Source organism: Vulpes lagopus, chromosome 18 (assembly GCF_018345385.1).
Source record: "Vulpes lagopus strain Blue_001 chromosome 18, ASM1834538v1, whole genome shotgun sequence".
NCBI lineage: Eukaryota > Metazoa > Chordata > Mammalia > Carnivora > Canidae > Vulpes > Vulpes lagopus.
In genome coordinates this window covers 21519728-21539895 of record NC_054841.1, presented here as the reverse complement: position 1 = coordinate 21539895, position 20168 = coordinate 21519728, and the positions used below count along the sequence as shown (strand labels likewise).

The 20168-nt window shown below is 41.8% G+C and overlaps 1 protein-coding gene across 1 annotated transcript in view; it reads left to right on the top strand.

Moving 5' to 3' along the window:
• The first annotated feature begins 3933 nt into the window (after nucleotides 1-3933).
• CTNNBL1 (catenin beta like 1) overlaps nucleotides 3934-20168 on the top strand; it is a 160877-nt gene continuing 144642 nt past the window's right edge. The window contains exon 1 of the mRNA XM_041732797.1: nucleotides 3934-4082. Within this exon, the coding sequence (XP_041588731.1) occupies nucleotides 4053-4082 (30 nt within the window). The 5' untranslated portion in view covers nucleotides 3934-4052. The remainder of the gene's footprint in view (nucleotides 4083-20168) is intronic.

The window sequence follows — 20168 nt, the reverse complement described above, 5'->3', positions numbered from 1 at the left end:
TGAGGGAAGGAGAGGAATTGCCTTAGATCCTGTAAATCAGAGGAGACCCCTGATGCAGTGACGTTAACCTGAGACCTGAAGGATGAGTCTCTCAAACCTTATCCCTGGAGATTCCCAAGAACGTATTAATGGACAAGATAAAATTGAAATGCCCTAATATGATATTCAAGATGCTTTATGATTAGGATTGCCATAAGATACAGGATGCCCAGTTAAATTTGAATTTCAGATGAGCAACAAAAAGGTTTTAGTATGTTACTAAATATTGCATGGAACATATTCATACTAAAAAATTTCATTGTTTAACTGAAATTCAAATTTAACTGAATGTCTTATATTTTTATGCACTAAATTTGGCAACCTTATCCAAGATCTTCCCCAGCCATCCTCTCCTGACTTACTTCCCATTTTTTCCTTTATATCGTATGCCTGTCTATAAGTGTTTCAACTTCTACGTCTGCTCACGCTGCTTCCTCTGCCTGGGTCACAAGTCTCCCACCATATCTTCTTGGCAAACTCTTTTCATCCTTTAAACCTCAGTCCAAATGGCACCTTCTCTGGGAAACCTTCCCTGGCAGAGCATTTTATTCACATTGCAGGGTGCTCACCAAATCTGGTTCCCATAGGGCTTTGCTTCATGATTCTATGTTTTAATGCCTGGTCTCTAAAAACACACAGACAAGACTGAATGGAAAAGAAAGGATATAGGAATGATTCATTTTTCCTGCCCCTCCAATTCCCACCTAAATCCACATAACATTAACACCAAACGGTGTTGGAGTACTTTTCTGTGCCAGGCACCTGCTAATTGCTTTGCATGCAGCATCTTATGTAAATTCTCCATAATCTTAAGAGGTAAATTCAATTGAATCTCCACTTTGCAGGCAAGGGAGTGAGTGGGCACATAGAGGTGAAGTCAGCTGACAACGTTTCCACAGCTGTAAAAATGAGCATCATAACATTATATTCCTCATTAGACTTTGTCCAACCAGAATGTGGGTTCCAAGAGGGCAGGAGCTTTCTTCATACAAACTTCTATATCGTCAGAGCCTACAATTGTGTCGGTCATTGAGGAGGCATTCAGTAAATGCTTGTTGAATAAATGAATAAGTCACCTTATAGATGAAGAGAGCACAATTTAGAAAGAGAAAGTAACTTGGGGGAGAGCACACAGGTAGATGTGGTACAGTTTTGGGGAGAGCCAGAATCAGTGGTGTGTTGGTAAACATGTAACAATCAGCTCTCTGAAACACCTGTAACCCTGTAGCATTTGTTTGTAGCATTTGTTTGATTTCATGGTATAAATACTCCCACTGTGGCCAATTTTAAGTAACCAAGCTGCTGTCACCTTGAAAATTTCCTGAAAATTTAACCATAGGCTCTTACTAGCCTGTTTATACAAGCTGGCTCCAGCATACCAAGTACTGGGGGATAATTCTAAAGGATACATAGTTCCAAAAGGTGCATTCCCACCATTACTCATCCTGCCTCCTTGAATTAGGCACTGTCCATCCAGCTAAGGAGGGAGGGAGCACCCAAATCATTCAGTTCAAAGCAGACTGCACTGGTGATTCTTTAAAAACATAAATCCGATCACAAAAAATTTCTGCCTTAAAACTTTTCAATTTTTTAAAAGGACTTAATTAATTTATTCATCACACACACACACACACACACACACACAGAGGCAGAGACACAGGCAGGGGGAGAAGCAGGCTCCATGCAGGGAGCCCAATGTGGGACTCGATCCCAGAACCCCAGGATCATGCCCTGAGCCCAAGGCAGGTACTCAACTGCTGAGTTACCCAGGCGTCCCAAAACTTTTCAATTTATCCCCAATGTTCTTAGCATAAACCCAGTCTCCTTACCTTGGCCCACAAGGCACACCGTGAAACCTCCTCCTGTGCCAGGCACTGTACTAGGCTTTTTGTACTAGGATATAATGGTGACCATGATAGACACAGTTCCTGTTTCCATGGAGCCCCTGTCCTGTATATAAGGCTGCCAATAAACAAGTAATCAACTATTAAGTAGAAAATTACAGATGGAGATATAAGTGCCATAGAGGAGGTGCTGGGAAAGAGGATTACGAGGAATGAGAAGGGGCTGCTTACATGGACTGGAGAGGAGTTGAGGAAGGCTACTCTAAGAAAGTGACCTTTGAGACGTAAAGGATGAGAAGGAGTTGGATGAGGTATGGGGCTCAGGGAGAAGAGGAGGGGATTTGGCTCTTTGAGAAGTTATATAAAACTTCTGTGTAGCTGAAGACAAGTGGAGATGGGTTGGGGAGGATGGTTAAAAATATTACTTTGGTCTGAATGTTTGTATCCCACCAAAATCCATAAATTCAAATCCTAACTTTCAAGGTGACGATAAGGAAGTGGGGCTTTCAGGTTAGGTCCCTCATGAATGGGACTGGTGCTTTTCTAAGAGGGAGAAAACTCCCTCGCCCCTTTCCTCCTGTGAGGACATAGTGAGAAAGTCTGTGAACTGCATTGCAGACAACAAATCTGTTGGTGTCTTGGCCTTGGGCTTCCCAGCCTCAGAACTAGGAGAAATAAATTTCTGTTGTTTGCAAGCTACCCAGTGTATGATATTATTCTCATAGCAGCCTGAACGAACTAAGACAAATGTCATGAACGTGAAGGTCACGGGGCTAAATGGCTAAGAAGACTACGGGAGAGGTTTAACACCCTTTGAAGACAGAGACTTATTTAAACCCCAGAAGCTCTTTAAATGATCCAGATCCACTCTTTAAATGATTCTCTTCCAAATCACCTCCAACTTCCTCCTACAGAAAACCTTTTTATATCTCTGGGGTAGAAACAAGATCATCCAGTTCCCACCCGGCCTCGCTTAGATGAATAAACAGAAGCCCAGAGAGGGAGATGTGATCGCCAACAGTTTCTCAGTCAATAGTAGTCGTAGGCCTTGGAAACACACTTTCTGAGACAGCACTGTCCAAAAACAAACAAGCAAACACAGAGGGAGCCACGGTTACATAGGTAATTTACACTTCCTACTAACCACATTTAAAAAGTCAAAAAAGAAAAAAAAGGGTGAATTAATTTTATATTTTCCTTGACCCACTATATTCAAAATAAAATTTCAACATGTAATCAACAGAACTCTTAGAAATCAGGACCCCTGGGTGGCTCAGCAATTGGGCGCCCAGGACGTGACCCTGGAGTCCCTGGTTTGAGTCCCGCATTGGGCTCCCTGCATGGAGCCTGCTTCTCCCTCTGCCTGTGTCTCTGCCTCTCTCTCTGTGTCTCTCATGAATAAATAAATAAAATCTTAAAAAGAAAAAAATCTTAGAAATCTGGTGTGTATTTTATTTACATTTATGGCACATTTCAACTCAGACTAGCTGTATTTCAAGCCCTCAGTTGCCACATATGGTTAGTAGATATAGAACTGGACAGTGCATTTCTATGCCTCAGTTTCCTTCTTTGTGAAATGAGGATAAAATTGGCTAGGTCATAGGGATGCCTGGGTGGCTCAGGGCATGATCCTGGGGTCCTGGGATCGAGTCCCGCATCAGGCTCCCCATAGGAGCCTGCTTCTGCCTCTGCCTATGTCTCTGCCTCTCTCTCTGTGTGTTTCTCATGAATAAATGAATGAATGAATGAATAAATAAATAAAATCTTTTTTAAAAAATTGACTAGGTCATGGAAGACCTAGGAGAGCGCAAGTGAAACTCTCGCTGCTCCGCCCTGCACATAGGGGGCGCCCAACAAATCCTGGCTCCTTTGGGTCTTTCCTCTCACCCTACCGCCCTCCTCCAAGTCTCCGCCCCCTTCCCTCCACGCCCCGCCTCCTTCAGGCTCCGGGCGGAAGCAGTACCGTCGCAAATGCAGCGCGCATTACGGTGGCGTTGCCTTTTACAGCAGTGTGGCCGGCTTCCGTGGCCCTCTCACTTTTACCTCATTGGCCGTGCGACCCGCTCACAGCGCTTTCCGGCAGTGTGGCCGGAGCCGCCGCGGAGGGGCCCGCGGTTTGGGCGTGAGTGGAGGGAAGCTGAGTAGTAGGTGTTGGCTGGGCCTGGTACCATGGATGTGGGCGAACTTCTGAGCTACCAGGTATGACGGGCGAGGCAGGCCGGGACGCCATCCCCTCACCCAGGCAGGGGTCTGCGGTCGCGGGACCAGAGCCCCTTCATCTCCCTCCCCCCCCGTCGCCTCTGTCCCCGGCCCGTGTCCCCCGCGCTCCTGAGGCTCCGGCGTCCGAGCCCCTCGTTTCACTCCACTCCCCTGAGACTTTCCTGGGCCCTTTCGGTTCATTCCTTCTCAGAGCGCAGGCTCCTTCGTCTCAGCTGCAGCCTGGGCCTCTTCTCGCCCTACCCTGGGTCGGGGCCTGGTCCCCGTCAACTCTTCTGCAGGCCCCCGGCCACCTTCGCAACCATCTCGTCGGCTTTCCGGTCCCCCGGGCGTTGTGTCGGTGGCGGCGGTGGGAGGGCACTGGCCTTGCCTGCCTTTGACCCCGGCTTCTCCAGTAATTGGCCATGTGCCCTTCGGACGAGTCCTTTCCCCCTCTTTGAGCTTCAGTTTTTGTATCTGTAAGACGGCGACAGTACTACCCCTCCCGTTGGGTTGTTTGAGGACTCTGTTGCAAACTACCGGGTGTGAAAGCTGGTTGTAGAGTGTAAGAGCTGTTCCCATGCCATTGTGAGGAGATGCGTGGAATCCTCTCGTCCTCCCTGCTCTGGCTGCTTGGCGGGAATCCGCGGCCCAGAGGGCGGAAAGGACTTATCCAGAGTCACTCAACAAGTAAGAGCTGGGATTGGAGCTGAGGTCTCCTGGCTCCCAGTTCAAAGGTTTCCCCCTCCTTGACTTCCTACAGGGGCCCCTTGTGAGAGGCAGTAGAGCCCCGCTGTCCACGTTGTTCAGGTAGCTACTTACCTTTTAGTGTGGCTATTAAAACTGCATATATAACCGGTCTTGTATTTCCATTGGCAGGTCTGCAGTAGAGAATAGGTCGTTAAGAACTAGGGGCCGGGGCTGCTTGTTCCTTGGAGTGTCTCTTTTGCTATTAACTGGCTGCTGTAACGTTGCACAGAATACTTACTTAACTAACTCTTTGTGCCTTGGTTTCCCCATATGTAATTAGGGGCAAAGATGGTACCTGCCACATAAGTCTGTCGTGAAGTTCTTATGGTCTGCCAATGCTTGTCAAAGAGTAAAAGTTCAGCAAACACTAACAATTATATTCATGTCACCACTCCCTCAGCCAGTATATGAAGAACAGACCTTGGAGACGTCGTAGAAAAGAACTTATAAGCAACGGGAGATATATAGCCAAGAGATTTATCTCTCTCTCTTTTTTTTTTAAGATTTTATTTATTCATGAGAAACACACACACACACACACACACACAGAGAGAGAGAGAGAGAGAGAGAGAGACAGGCAGAGGGAGAAGGAGGCTCCATGCAGGGAGCCCGACATGGGACTCGATCCTGGGTCGCCAGGATCACACCCTGGGCTGAAGGCAGGTGCTAAACCTCTGAGCCCCTGGGGCTGCCCGAGATTTCTCTTTTTAAGACAGTTATTGAACATGAAAGAAGAAAGGAAATAAGGTTGTTGAATGAGTGGTTACATGTCTGTTTGGGAGTTGTAGAATGGCAGGCCCACTGACTCAGAATATTGAAGCTAAAAGAGATTCATTCATTTGCTCAAAAAACATTTATTGAACGCCTACTGTGCAAGGCACCAAATCCTCTGAGTATACAATATTGAACAAAACAGACAACGTTCTTGCTTCTGTGGAGCTTGTAGTCTGGTGAGAAAGTTAGAAGATGATAAGTGTGTAAACAAATTCAGATTGTGATAGGCTCTTGAAGGCTAAGCAGAGTATACTCTGTACCTGTGCTGTTTTGTGAGATAGCCACTGGCACCTGTGGCTACTTGAAATGTGGCTAGTTGGAATTGAGAGCTATGTGTGGAATTGAGAGCTATGTGTAAAATACACATTGGATTTCCAGGATTTAGTGTGAAATAAATTAATGTAACATATATTAATCATCTTTATATCAATTCCATGTTGAAATGATATGTGGGGTATATTGGCTTAAAGAAAATATATTATTAAAGTTAATGTTACTTTCTTTTAAACTTTTTTTTTAATATGACTACTAGAAAATTTAAAGTTATATGTGGCTGTATATGTGGCTCATTTGTGGCTTTCAGTATATTTTTATTAGATAGTGCTATGATTGAAAATAACCCCTGAGGGACACCTGGGTGGCTCAGTGGTTGAGTGTCTGTCTTTGGCTCAGGGCGTGATCCCGGGTTCTGGGATTGTGTCCCACATCGGGCTGCCTGTGAGGCGCCTTCTTCTCCCTTTGCCTATGCCTCTGCCTCTCTGTCCCTCGTGAATAAATAAATAAAATCTTAAAAAAAAAAAAATAACCCCTGGCAGTAGGAGACAGGACCTATTACCTTTGGGTAATATGGTCTGGGAAGGACCCTGAGGAATGGATGCTAAAGGACTGAAGGTTGAGAAGGAGCCAATCATGTAAAAGGGCAGAAGGATCAAGGCCTTTTAGAAGATCAGTGAGAGGATTGATGGGGCTGGAATATGGTGAGTGAGAAGGAGAATGGTAGATGATGAATAAGAGATGTAAGCAGATGACAGACAATGTAGGTCTTCCTGTAGGCCATGGTAAGGAGTTCAAATTTTATTTGGAGAGATGTTATATTGATAACCTTATGCAGCCCACTTCATTACAGATGAGGAGTGAACCCCATTCTGATAAAGCACTTCTCTGCAGTTGTGGGCTAAGGTACTGGCATAGTTGAAACCAGAATCCTGATCTCCTTATTTTCATCTCTGTTCATTCCCCACATGAACTATTCATGCAGTTTCCTTTTCGTAAGATGGATGTCCACTCCTCCTGTTCCTAAAAGATGGTACAGTCTGGAATCTAGTTCATAATCAATCAAATGCACCCATCCTCTTGTGGAAATAGGTGAAGATCATTTGAATTAATGAACGCAAAAGCTCTTCAAAAACAGTAACATTTTATAGCTATGAAAGATGCATCATTTACTGTACCATCTCTCAAAATCTTTCTAATAACCCTATGAAGAAGGTACTGTCTTTAATCCTTGTTGTACAGATTAGGGAACTGAGGTACAGAAAAGCACCTGCCTCATAACTGAAGCTCCTAGCGACTGTGCTGTAGTGCCTGCCTACTCTGTGCCAGATGCTGAATAAAGTGCTTTCAGATGGATTCTTATATTTAATTGTCAACATGCTTTGAGGTGAGGGAGGGGCATGCCTATTTTATAGAAAAGGACACTTGAGCTAGGGAGGTCAGTTACCTGCCCAAGGACAATAGCTAGGAACAGAGCCAGAACTGGAACCGAATGATTACCCAACCTGGTTTTCTGTTTTGTTTTAAGATTTTTAAAAACTTAAAAAATTGAAGAATGATACACCTATAGAAGAATGCATAAATTTTAAGTGCTGTTGATTATAGATATGACTTACAAAATGGACTCAATATGACCACTGAAGTTCATTTCTCAGGGACATGTTGTCTAAATTTGAATATCCTCACCCCCCCAGAATTTGATTCAGTAAATCTCTAATGGGATCTTAGAATTTGCATTTCTAACAAGATCTCAGGTGGTGCTGAAGCTCTGGTCCAGGGACTACATTTTGAAACTGCCCCTGGTCTAGAATGATCTATATTTCTTTAAAAATTTTACCCAACTGAAAAAAAAATTTTTTTTTTTACCCAACTGAGATTCTCCTCCCTTTGCATAGCTGCTAGTTTTAGTTTTTTTAAGCTTAAGTTATACTTTTTCCCTGCCATCCAAATTATTGAGAACAAATCACTTAATCTTTCTGGGCCTCAGTTTCCTCATATGCCTAATGAGAGGATTAAGTAAGTCTCTCTGAGGTCTCTTCTAACTTTATATTCTGTGATACTAATTATTTAGGCCAAGAGCTCTAGAGTTTTCAAGGGATAAAAAAGCTTGATGTAGGAGAATGAATCGGGGCTGAAAATCTGGGAGATTTGAGTTTTAATCCTCCCTTTATCATTACTTATCTAGGTGACTCAGGACAAGTCACTTCCCCTCTCTGTATATCCTTCTTCTTCTTCTTCTTCTTTTTTTTTTTTTTTTAAACCACCTCTAAAATGAGGGTATTGAGCTATAAGAATTGTGGTTGTTTTCCTTTCCTGGAACTCAGAGATTAAGGTAAGCAAGGAAAATATGTAATGTCAAGAAATGTTTATTAAAAGTATTTAATATTTTTTGGGTGCTTCCTAAATTTCAATTTTGGGGCAGCTTAGTGGGAAGATTCCAATTTTCTGCTGAGATTGGTTCTTCTAGTAATAGAGTTAGGCAGTAAGTGCCTCAGTATATGCCTTATATCCTTGACATATGTTAACTATTCATTTGAGAAGACAGGAGAATTACAATGTGGACAGGAGGTGGTGGAAAAAGTCTTAAAGAGGAAGCCAGTTATGTTCCCAGTATGGAAATGTACTTTTTTGATGCCTTCAGGCTTAGACATCTCATCAAGAAGTGTGCCCAGCAGTTCCTTGGCTGAGAAGTTTCTGCTGCATAGGCGTGCATATGAACTTCAGGGCATTCTCATTAATACTAATTCCACAGATGTCTGGAAAAAGTTCTTACCTTCGAAGTTTTGCAATAAAGAATTCACGTTTAGTGCAGCTTGGCTCAGTGAGAATGACCTGCTTTGTGACATGAGAAGTCTTCTCTTTGAGGCAGATTGGGGTCAGGGACCCTTGGTTTTAGCAATACTGCAGACACCCACTCCTCTTGTTACCTGTCAGTAATATCATAGCATTTCCTTGGATTGAGGGGGCTTATAGGAATTTATAATCCTGTTCCTTTCCCCTTATGTCCTTCTTTTGAAATAAAAAATTTTTAATGACAATAAACTGACAAGAATAGTATTAAAAGAAGGTATTTGAGAAAAGGGCAAAGTACCCTAATCTAACAAATATTTCTATATTCCCACAGTTATATATATTGCGTGGCAATTATCATTGTGTCTATACTGTTTTGTGTTTATGTTTTTAGTTTTTAACACTGCCAGAAATATTTTCTGTTTCTATATAGCCTTCATGTTATTTTTAATGTTTTCATGCTTTTTCCTCAAGTGATAAACCAGCCATTTTCCCCTAAATTGTTCCTGTGTAATTATTTAGGGGAATTATTTTAAATTATTTGGTTTTCAGGTTTTTGTTCTTGGAAATACTATTGCAGTGAACTTTTTACTTTATGAGGCATTTTTCTCCTCCCCCTGTCCTTTAGAAATTACCACGTGGGGGATCCTGGGTGGCGCAGCAGATTAGCGCCTGCCTTTGGCCCAGGGCGCGATCCTGGAGACCCAGGATCGAATCCCACGTCAGGCTCCCGGTGCATGGAGCCTGCTTCTCCCTCTGCCTGTGTCTCTGCCTCTCTCTCTCTCTCTCTCTGTGACTATCATAAATAAATAAAAAATAAAAAAATGTAAAAAAAAAAAACCGAAATTACCACGTGTTATCTCCTGTGCTAAGTATTGCATGTACAAAAATTATTAAGACATGGTCCTGGACCTTAAAGAATTCATAACTTGAGGAATGAGACCGCCATTTCAACAATGAAATGTGTGAATGAAATATTATGAGAGCACAATGAAAGGAATGATTGGATGTGCCTGGAGAAGGGATATATTAATGGGGGTGAATTTGAATGTGGTCATTTGAAGAAAAGGGAGATGATGATGTTGGAATCAGCCACGATAAATGAATAGGAATTCTCTGGGTAATGAAGGAGGCGAGGGAAGTCATTCTTGACAGGATTAGTGAGAACAGAAGCATGGGAGTGAAATGTCAGAGCATTGAGTAAATGAAGGGGAGTGGCAGATGATAAGGTCTGCTCAGCTGCAGATACATTAAAGAACACATAGCTCCTTTGGAATTAATCCTGTATCAGTTTACAGTTCTAACAGTAGTAGGTGTTCTAGTTTTACCACAATCTTGATACTACTTGTTGTCATAATTTAATTTTGTCTCATTAATCTAGTAGGTAAGTAAAGTGTTAGTTCAAGTTTGCTGTAATAAGCATTTTTTCCCCTTGTGTTTTATCATTTGTATTTCTTATCATCTGCTTCTTTCTCTGTAAGGTAGTGTTGTAGTTTGTAATTGAGTTTTCTTGTTTTTTTTTTTTTTTTTTTTTTGTGGTGTAAATTTAGGAAATGTTCTGGAATCCAGAACTAATGTGCTGATTCTGTAGTGGCCCCATTTCACCTATAACACTGAGAGTATTATCTTCATCATGATGTTTTATAACATTGGGTTATAAGCTCTTTTTGCATGACAGACTAGTGCTTTTCGAAGTTGCTTTTTGTTAGTAGTGGGACTATAAACAACAGATAAAGCACTATTTTCATTGCTATTGCTATTCCCATTTCAGAGCGTTTTCTGTTTCACCTCCCGAGTGATTTCTTTTTTAAGTTCATTTCCTCTCTTTGCAACCTTCTCATTCTCTTTCTTCCTGGTGCATTCTCTTCATATTCATAAAACCATATTTAAGTGCCTCCTTGCACACTACACAGTTAACTTAAAGTCAGGGACTAGCACCTAGCAAAGTGTCTTACGCATAATGGATGCTTCATGAATGGTTGTTTAATGATTGAGTGAACCAGTATATACCTTCAAATGCACTCCGGTTATTTCCCCTTTTGGAAAGCTTTGTTCTAATATCTTATTTGCTTTCTGACTTGTATGCCTTTGTTTTTACGTTAGACTTCAAGAATGTTTGCTTCAAATATGTTACTCCAGTTTCTGAATTGTCTTCCTTTTCCATATCATCTCTTGCTACTCTTGCTGCAAGATCTACATTTTTTAAAACTTTTATTTTGAATTAATGTTAAATTTACAGAAATTTGCAAAAATATTAGAGAGTTTCTGAGTTTCCATATACTCCTCACCCAGCTTCCCCTAAACTTAACTTCTTCTATAGCCATAGGGTGATGGTCAAAACCAGGAAATTAACATTCATAATGCTCGTAACCTAACTGCAGACTTAATTCAAATGTCACCATTTTTTCCCCACTAATGTCCTTTTCCTGTTCTAAGATCCTATCCAGGATCCCACATTGCACTTAGTTGTCATTGTCATTTTCATTGGCTTTTATGATCTTGATGTTTTTGAAGAGTACTGGTCGGTTTTATAAAATGTCTAACACTTGCATTTTTGAAAGTTGCCAGTACCCTCTGCCAAAGATTTTCTTGAGCCTCATTACTTTTGACTCTTCCTTAAAGTTTGATTCTGTAATATACTGTTCTGGATCTTAGATGAACTCACCCATTCTTCCGTCTTTCAGAACTTCAACATAGACAACTGTTAGCTTCTCAGCCCTGACCTAGGCTTTGTCTACTCACCATGCTGGCTAGATGTTCTGGGATCATGTAATTTTTTTGTATCGCTCCACTTGCACCACCACCTGCCCCCTGGTTTTGCATTTTAGTCAGAGTGTCTCCTTGGAGCTGTTTCTCAAAGATGAAAGACAAGGTCCTTTCCCTCATGGATCATAAGATCTTTTGAACAAAGAGGTGTAGCTTCTTCCTTAGAGGTCAAGAAGGTGTCAGGATTTGAAAATGTTTAAGCCACAGTTCTTGGTCTAATGGAGCTTGCATTCTTAATAGTGGCATCCTACAGATTTGAAAATTGATACTCCGGTACACAGCATCATTGCTGTTACAGAGGAATGAACAAAATTTGGTGGCACAGGCAGGAGCAGCTCTGTCATTGGGATGGCTTTGCAGAGAAATTGTTGCTTCTTCAGTTTTCTCCTTATTCCTTCCTTCCTACTTTAGCTTCGTAGTTTAGACTGTTGGGACTTTGTTAAATAAATAGCTTTCTGGTTGGTCTTACTTTTTATTTTTGTGCATCTTGTATTGGCATGGTGATGTGGGTTTATTTCCTCTATAGGCCAGTGGAACACTTTTCTTTGGTCATCAGTCCTGCGTATTTCAGCTTCTTTGGAGGTAGGTTTTATTGAGATGCCTAATTTTGGAGGTGAACTTGAGGAAGACAGCCATTCCTTTCTGCAGTCCCTCTCTAGGTATTGTTTAAATTAGGGGAAGGAGGGACACCTACCTGGCTCAGTCAATGGAACATGTGACTCTTGATCTCAGGGTCTTGAGTTCAAGCCCCATGTCGGGCATGGAGCTTACTTAAAAAAAAAAATAAATTCGGGGATTGAATTTGTAAAACTTGCCCCAATAGAGAAATTTTCAAATGTAAAAATGACTACATAGGAGAATGTGGATGGCTCAGAAAAGCCTGTCAGCTCTATTGGAGAGAATAATTCAAAGCACGTGCACTCTGAGTGTGCCCATTAGGTGTCTTTTAATGTTAGTGTAGTGAATGAACATTAACTTGGGGTCAGATTGCTTGTGTTTGAAACCCACCTCTGCTATTTGCTAGCTATGTGACCTTGGGTCAGTTAATTAACCTCTTTAAGCCTCAGGTCCTAATCTTTAAAATGGTGATTTTATAATAAGTGTATCTTTGCCCAGCATTAAAAAAAAAACAAAACAAAACTCTATTGTTACCATCTTTTTTTAAAATACAGGATTAAATAAGACAAAATGGGTAGTGTTAAGGAGTATAGTGCCTGACACATAGTAAGCGCCCAGTAAATGTTAGCTGTTAATTTTTAATTGTTGATATAATTACAAACAACACACATGCTGTAGAAAAGGAAAAAAATGGTTTTTTGAACTTTACAGAGCTGCCTCAGTATTCCCAAGGTCATTGGTCCCTTGGAGATTAAGGTTCAGAATGCTATAAAAGGAAATGAGAACAGTTTGTCACCCACACATGCCACAGTGTAGAACTGTTCTCAGTAGATTAAAGCACAGCCCTCTTCCACCACAGTTAGCAGTCATTGATATCAAGAATTATGTCATCAACACAGTAATTCTTTTCCCCAGGTCTCTTTAATATTGCTGAGATATCTCAGTGTTCCCCTTTTCTAGTGCCAGAAATCTCATTTACAAATTACTCCTTTCTTTTTCTTTTTTTCTCCCTAAGATTCCTGAAGGAAGTGTTTGGTTTTGGCCTAAGTCTTGGCTATGGAGAAATTGGAGAGGAGAAGGTATAGCAGAGATTCTCTTACTTTTTCCAGCAGCCATTTGATTTTAGTATTTCAGCTCAGTAGTTCAAAGTCATTTTCTTTTCTGCAGTGTTCTAGGAATGACTGATCTGAAAGTGTGTTGACCTAAATTTTAAAACACCATCTCCATTGTGAGTTGGTAAGTAGAAACTAGATTATCTTCATCCTAAATTCAGTGAAGGATCTAGTTAGACTACCACAGTGCATTTTCATCTGTTAACTCATTTTAGATTATCAGTGGCCTGTGAGCAGATCATCTGCTTGGGCTCCTTAGACTTCTCAACTACCCCACAATGTCCAAAGCCATTGACTGAACTGAGAAGGATATGAAATCAAGCAGAGTATTTTACTTCCCTCTGAATGTGTCTGACTGTATTCCAGAGGCATATATGCTTGTTTATTGAACAGATTATTTGGCATTACTAATGTGTTTTGTTAATATGTAGAATTGAGGATTGATTACATTTTTAAGTTTGACTCCCACTCCCAGTTAAGAGGAACTGAGTTTAAAATTACTTTTGGGGGACACCTGGGTGGCTCAGCGGTTGGGCACCTGCCTTCAGCCCAGGGCGTGATCCTCGAGTTCCAGGATTGAGTCCCACATTGGGCTCCCTGAGCCTGCTTCTCTCTCTGCCTATGTCTCTGCCTCTCTCTCTGTGTCTCTCATGAATAAATAAATAATCTTTAAAAAAAATAAAATTACTTTTGGAATTTTTAATAAACTTACGCATTAACAGTACATCAGTCTTCTGCTGGTGTGTCGTGTTGGAATGCTATTTTCTTTGCAACTTTGGATAAAAATAAAAGAATTGTGGTTAGAGTTTGTCTTATTATCTTTTAGTGGCCTCTTCAAACATTAATCCTTCCATGGGAACAGCTAGTAACTTCTCATGTTAGTGATAAAGGAAATTTGAGCATTTCAAGGCTACGTAATTATTGACAGAGAAGCTGAAACATGGAGTGGGGGCTCTGGCCAGGAGCAGTTGCTGGGCAGAGGAAGGTAAAGATGCCAAAGAATCAACAGAATGCTAAAATACAGCAATAAAGAAATAAAAAGATACTACCATTGATGAATTGGGGGTTGCCATGGAAAGAAACCCACATTGAGGTTTTATTTATTTATTTATTTATTTATTTATTTATTTTAAAGATTTTATTTATTTATTTGACAGAGAGAGCACAAGCAAGGGGAGCGGGAGAGGGAGAAGCAGGCTCCCCACCAAGCAGGGAGCCCAATGTGGGGCTTCATGCCAGGACCCTGACCAGAGCCAAAGGCAGACGTTTAACCAACTGAGCTACCCAGGTGCCCAAAATAGGATAAAATCTAATCCCTGAGGCCCTGCTTGCACTCTTTCCTGGTGTCCTGAAAGGCTGAGGTTGTTGGATGAATGAAGCATTAGTATTCTTGGTCATCTTTGGATGAACTGTAAAACTTTAGGGCTCTTCTATTAGTTACTGACGCCTGTAAGATACTAGAGACCATAGTGTAACCTGTGTTCATTTTTTATCCAGCATTTCTTCTAGATCTCTTTGCCCACCACTACTTGGGAGACTAAAGAATATCTGAGCTCACTAATCATGAGTCTTTTAAGAGAAACTAGCACTCACAAACAGAAGCTTAATCTGGCCTTCTGTGGCATGTCCCTTTCCTTCATGGCTTCTTATATCTCTGGAAGGGAGCCATTTACCTGTCTGATGGCCTTGACACTATATCTTTAAGCTAGTCTTATATCCAAATTCACACACCCACTAGCCCATGAAATCCGAATCATAGTACTTATCTGAGACCCCATGTGCTTGTTCCTGACCTGTTCATACCTCTGCCCTATTCCTGTCTGTGCTTGGCTCTTGGCTCTGTCTCTCATTTCCTGTCTCTCTTTTTGTCCTCCCAAGTTTATACATCTATTCTCTGAGTCCCAATTGCTGCCTCATCCAGAAGGACTCTGGCTGGCTGAGACTGGGGCTGCATCATATGGTATACCCTGCCTTTGCTGGACCTTTAATACTCAAACTTTGGGTCTTGGCCTCAGCCATTGGTAATCACTATTACTAGCCCATCTGATCATCCTGTGAAGGGACAGTTTGGGCAAGACTCTACCCAGAAGGCTTGCAGATTTTCAAATTTTGCAGCTCTGAGAGTCTACAGGTTCATCTTGGTCTTGTCTTTGCCATTGTTTCCTGATCATTCACCAGGTGTTGGCAAAGCACCAACTGTTGTTTCTGGAGCATTGTGACATATGCTGACAGCCTGTGAGCCAGTCTAGCTTTTTGAGGGTTGGTAAATTTTATGTAGATTAGTGACCCATATTGAACCTTTCCTTCTTTAATTATCCAACAGATATGTAAAAATGCCTAGTGAATGCAGGTTGTTATACTAGACACTGATAATAGAGATGCACAAGACATTTGCAGTACCTTGTCTTTATGGAACTTATATTCAGGGTGGCAAGGCAGACAATAAACAAGGAAAACAAATACAAATAAATAAGAACACCCACACAAGCAAACATATATATACACAAAACCAAGGTAATTTCAAATAGGGATATGAAGGGGAAACAATGGGCTGATGTGATAGAGTGATGGGGAAGCATCAGAAGGTTCTGAAAGGCCATTCTGAAGGGTAACATTTGAATTGAGAACTGAGTGATGAGAAAGATCCAGCTCTATGAAGAGCTGTGGGAAAGCAGCATAAGCCTAGGGAAAATCCAGTACAAAAGCCCTAAGGTGGGAATAAGCTTGTCATGTTTCAGGCAGTTGACTAGAGCACAGTGAGTGAGAAAGAGACAATTAAGGACAGGGGTCAGCTGTGGGGAGGAGGGTAGCCTTAAAATGTTTATATTTTGTTGTCAGTACAATGGGAAACCATTAGGGGTTTGAAGCTGTGGAGTGACACCATTTGGTTTATGTTTGAAAAGAGCAATACATCTGCAGAATGTAGAATAGATTGTAGGGGAGCAGTCTGGTCAGCTTAGGTGTTCAGAGTGGATAGAATTCACCTTTGTGCTGCAGGGGGCCACAGCCGAAGCTGTGCTCTCTCTAGGATAATTGCTTTCCCACCTAGCTTGTTTTCAGAATCTCCCAGTTCTAAACATTTAATCTATGTTCTGGCTTAATCAAGAAGCAACACTCTCCTCGTGCCAGGCTTGGCACAGAAAACGTGGGCATGGTGCCTTTTGTTGAGCACCCTGGCCTGGAGAGAAGGAAGAAAGCAGCCCCGGTAGACCTGAGGACAGTGCAGCTGACCTTCAGCACCTGGTAACTTGTAGGAAGCTTTGGAATCCATAAACTTTATGTGCTTCTGCAAAACAGTTGCAGATGGTCTGGACTGATGATTAAATATCACTGCTGTCTTGCCCAGATCTGCTATGGCTGTCTTCTCCGAGTGTGGTTTTACATTGCAGTGGGTAATTACAGGGGCACAGCTCTTGCTGGTTGGCTTAGGGGGAAATTTCAGTTTCTGGCAGTTGTGTAAGTGACTGCAGTGAGCAGTGGCTGTGAATGGCTACTTTTTGTTTTCAAAATAATAAAAAAAAGGCCAACCAAACTTAAAAAGAACTCTTTCTAATGAAAGGGAATAATTGCCTGCCTTTGCTGTCTCTGCTGATTCTCCGGTGGGAGTTCTGCCATCAGACTTGTCAGACTTGGTTGGCAGGGACTTTTTCTCCTGAGTTAGCACAGAGATCTGAATGGGCAGAGATAACACAAATTAGCAGTGGTACAAGCGTATCTGCAGAGGAACAGATTTCCTTCTGACCAGAGGTGCCATTGGTGGGCACCACCCTAATTCTTAATGCATCTCTTACCACTGATGACAGGACTTTTCAGCAAATAAAAAGAATTGTTTAAGCACCACCTGAGCTGGGCAGTTTTTACAAGACTTTTGAGTTTCAAAGGCCCTCAGGCTGCTCAATCTGCCAATGTAAAGTCACTGAATATTATCTCCCTGGCTTCCTCCTGGGGATCCTTAGACCTCATTCAGCATAATGAACTTGGGAAGACAAATTATGATTCTTCTACCTCTTTTTTTTTTTTTGCCAAAAATTTCTTCTTTTATTCCCACAGAACTTACAGGACAAAGAAAACTCAGTGGGGGAAGAAGAGATGTTGTCTGCCTTCTGGCTGACATGACTTATGCCAGTGGTCGCATGTGGGTTCCATAATGAAGATTGCAAATCGCTCCATCTTCTTGGAGCCTGTCCCATAATTGAAGATTAAACATTTTGTTTAAATTAGTAGTTTTCCCCCTACTTCCTCTGTGTGCTTAAAATCACCATTAGAACAAGATGGAGACTGGTTGTCTGATATTGGGCTCCATGTGCTAGTTGTGATTGTCAGCAAGAGGTTGAGGAAGTCTTACTTTAATTAAAAAAGCAATTTTGGCCGTGGTCCACCTTGTGTGAGGCAGAGGCACTTCTGACCATGTGAACTTTTCGATTGCTGAGTACAATGAGTACTGCTTTTTTCAGGAGCATGACACTGAGCCTAAAAGGATAATATCAGGAGACGGTGTACAGCTGGGCTTGAAATATTGCCTCTGCATTAATGGCAGATTTGCCTTCAATTGACAGATTGTGTTTGTGGGAAAAGAGGGTTACTTATAGGGATAGCATGGTCCTAATTTGAGGTGAATGAAAAGCAACTCATAGAGGAGCCTGTAGAAATTGTCATACTTTTAATGAAATAAAAATATGTTCTCCTCCCTATGCCACCACACCAAAAGAACAAAACAAAGGGCTAGGAACTAGCAGCCCACTAAGAGCCATGTATTGTGCTCTACTCAATTTATATGTGTTGCTGTATTTCATCCTAAAAGCAACCCTGGGAAGTTACTATTCTTATTCCTGTTTTATAGATGTGGAAAGGAAGTTCATAGAGGTTAAGTAATTTGCCTGAAGACCTGAGGAAGTAGATGCCAGAATCTTCTTCCGAATAGAGGGCTCTGGTGGATGAAGGGAGCTTAAAAACAGAAAGCCTTAGGAAATAAAATGCAGCAGAATGCTACCATCACCCAGTCTTGTATCTGCCTTGAGTCTACCGTGTGTATCATTCTTGTTCAGCAGAACACCATGCACTGGTTATCAAACCCAGGGGAGCGGAACACTCCTGTCAGTCACCTGTCTTAGGGGAGGACTCCAAACACTTCTGCCTATTGCATCTTGGTATTGGAGTTGCCAGTGAAAACACCACACAGTGAAGTACTGGATGGAATGATGCTTTGCTCACACAGAGGAGAGCCAAAGCAAGATCAGCTCCTGGGATGTGTGTTAGTCCCTTGTGGCTAGTAGGGCCCTCCCACTTTCTCTGAAGCTGTTGCAGGGCAGTGGCCTATGTGGAGCCCTCTCTCTTGCAGTAGAAGGGCCCTGACCTGAAAGCTAGTGTTGTGCCTGAGGAGCACTGATGTACATGCTTAAGCAGAGCAAAGGATACTCGTTGAGCATGAAGCAGAGACAGATACTGCCACACAAGATAAGCCTGGCACAAACTGTATGGATGGGTTCCTTACCTCTTGGTAAGGAAGTGGTCCAGGCCTGAGGTCCATTCCTAAGCGCTGGGTGGGGTTGGAAATACTACATGCATGGACTGCCTTTCCCAACAATTCAGTATTGAAATTACTTGATTATGTGTCTTTCTTCTCATTGGACTTTGAGTTCCTCAAGGACAGTGATATCAGTGCATGCTATGTTGTAAATGCTCAATAAATGTCTCGACTGAAGAAAGGAAAGAATAAGGGAAATGAATAAGGAGAAAGGAAATGAACAAAGCAGTGGCCGAATTTAGTTCTCTTCTAGATATCTTTTTGTGTTGACACTTAGCACCTCCACAGTTGCCTTCTCCTTCTTGCCTCTTCTTTCTTGATGGAGAGTAGATTAAGATATGTTTGTGACAGTGACCTGATAATTGCCTTAAACAAAACAATAGATGATCTTCATAAAAACTTGATTCTAATACTGTAGTAACCTGAGAGTTGGCAGGCTTTTTTTTTTTTTTTTTATAGACTGGAGTTGTCTCTGACTCCAAAACAACAGATTGATTGATCCATTTATTTGCCAAAGATTTGCTGCAAGTCTACTGTGAGCCATAATTGCTGTATTCTCTTTACCCAACCCTATAGGGAAAGAGAAGAGATAATACAAACAATATTAGTTTTTATTTCATGTTGGTTGCATCTGGCATACCCATTTTCATTTGATTTTTTTTTTTCTTAATTTAACATTTATTAAGTACTTTTTCTGAGTTAGGTGCTTCCTCACTAGGAGGGCTTTTTCCAGGATGAGATGGTGATTTGTTCAGGATACACTCTAGTAACAGACTTGGATGTCTGACTACTGTAGTCTGTTTTCTTCTCACTGCACCATGTTCCCCTTTTAGTGGGACCAGTTTAGCATCAGTTTCTTATTTGCTTTATGTTTTGTGCAGGGCAGGGACACACATTGGTTTCTAAAACAGAAAGTAGTAGAGCTGCTAAAAGTTCACCTAAGTAGCCTCGGGAAATAGATATGTAGTAGGCACAGAAACCAGTTAAGGCAGGATGATTTCCCAATCACATGGTGGTAGTATGATGCAGTGGACCGAGGGTTTCAATCCTGGCCCCTCTGTTTTCTGGCTGTTTGACCTTAGGCAAATCGCCTAGCAAGCCACTTGTGCCTTAGTTTTTCACTTGAAAAAACGGAATGTGTATTCCCTACCTAGCAGGGCTGTGTAAGGAGTAAAAAGATAATGAGATGTTATGGTCCTGGTATATAATAATCACTTGGCAAGGAAGCTGTGGAGGAAATCTTTATGGTTTAAACCCTAAGATTCTCTTACCTTGGTGCCTCCTGTGAAGCCCTTTGTGAGATTTATGTATGACGCTGCCTGTGGAGGCCCAGCCTGGCTTACTTATGCAGCTTTGTTTAAAGGACGTGACCGAATTCCCTTGTGTGCAGGGTTTTTCAGCCAGTGTCTCTCTCTGTTTTTTGGTATGTTTGCAGGGATTCTCAAGCTTCTAAGTAATTTCGGTCTGGGGCGAGTTGGATTG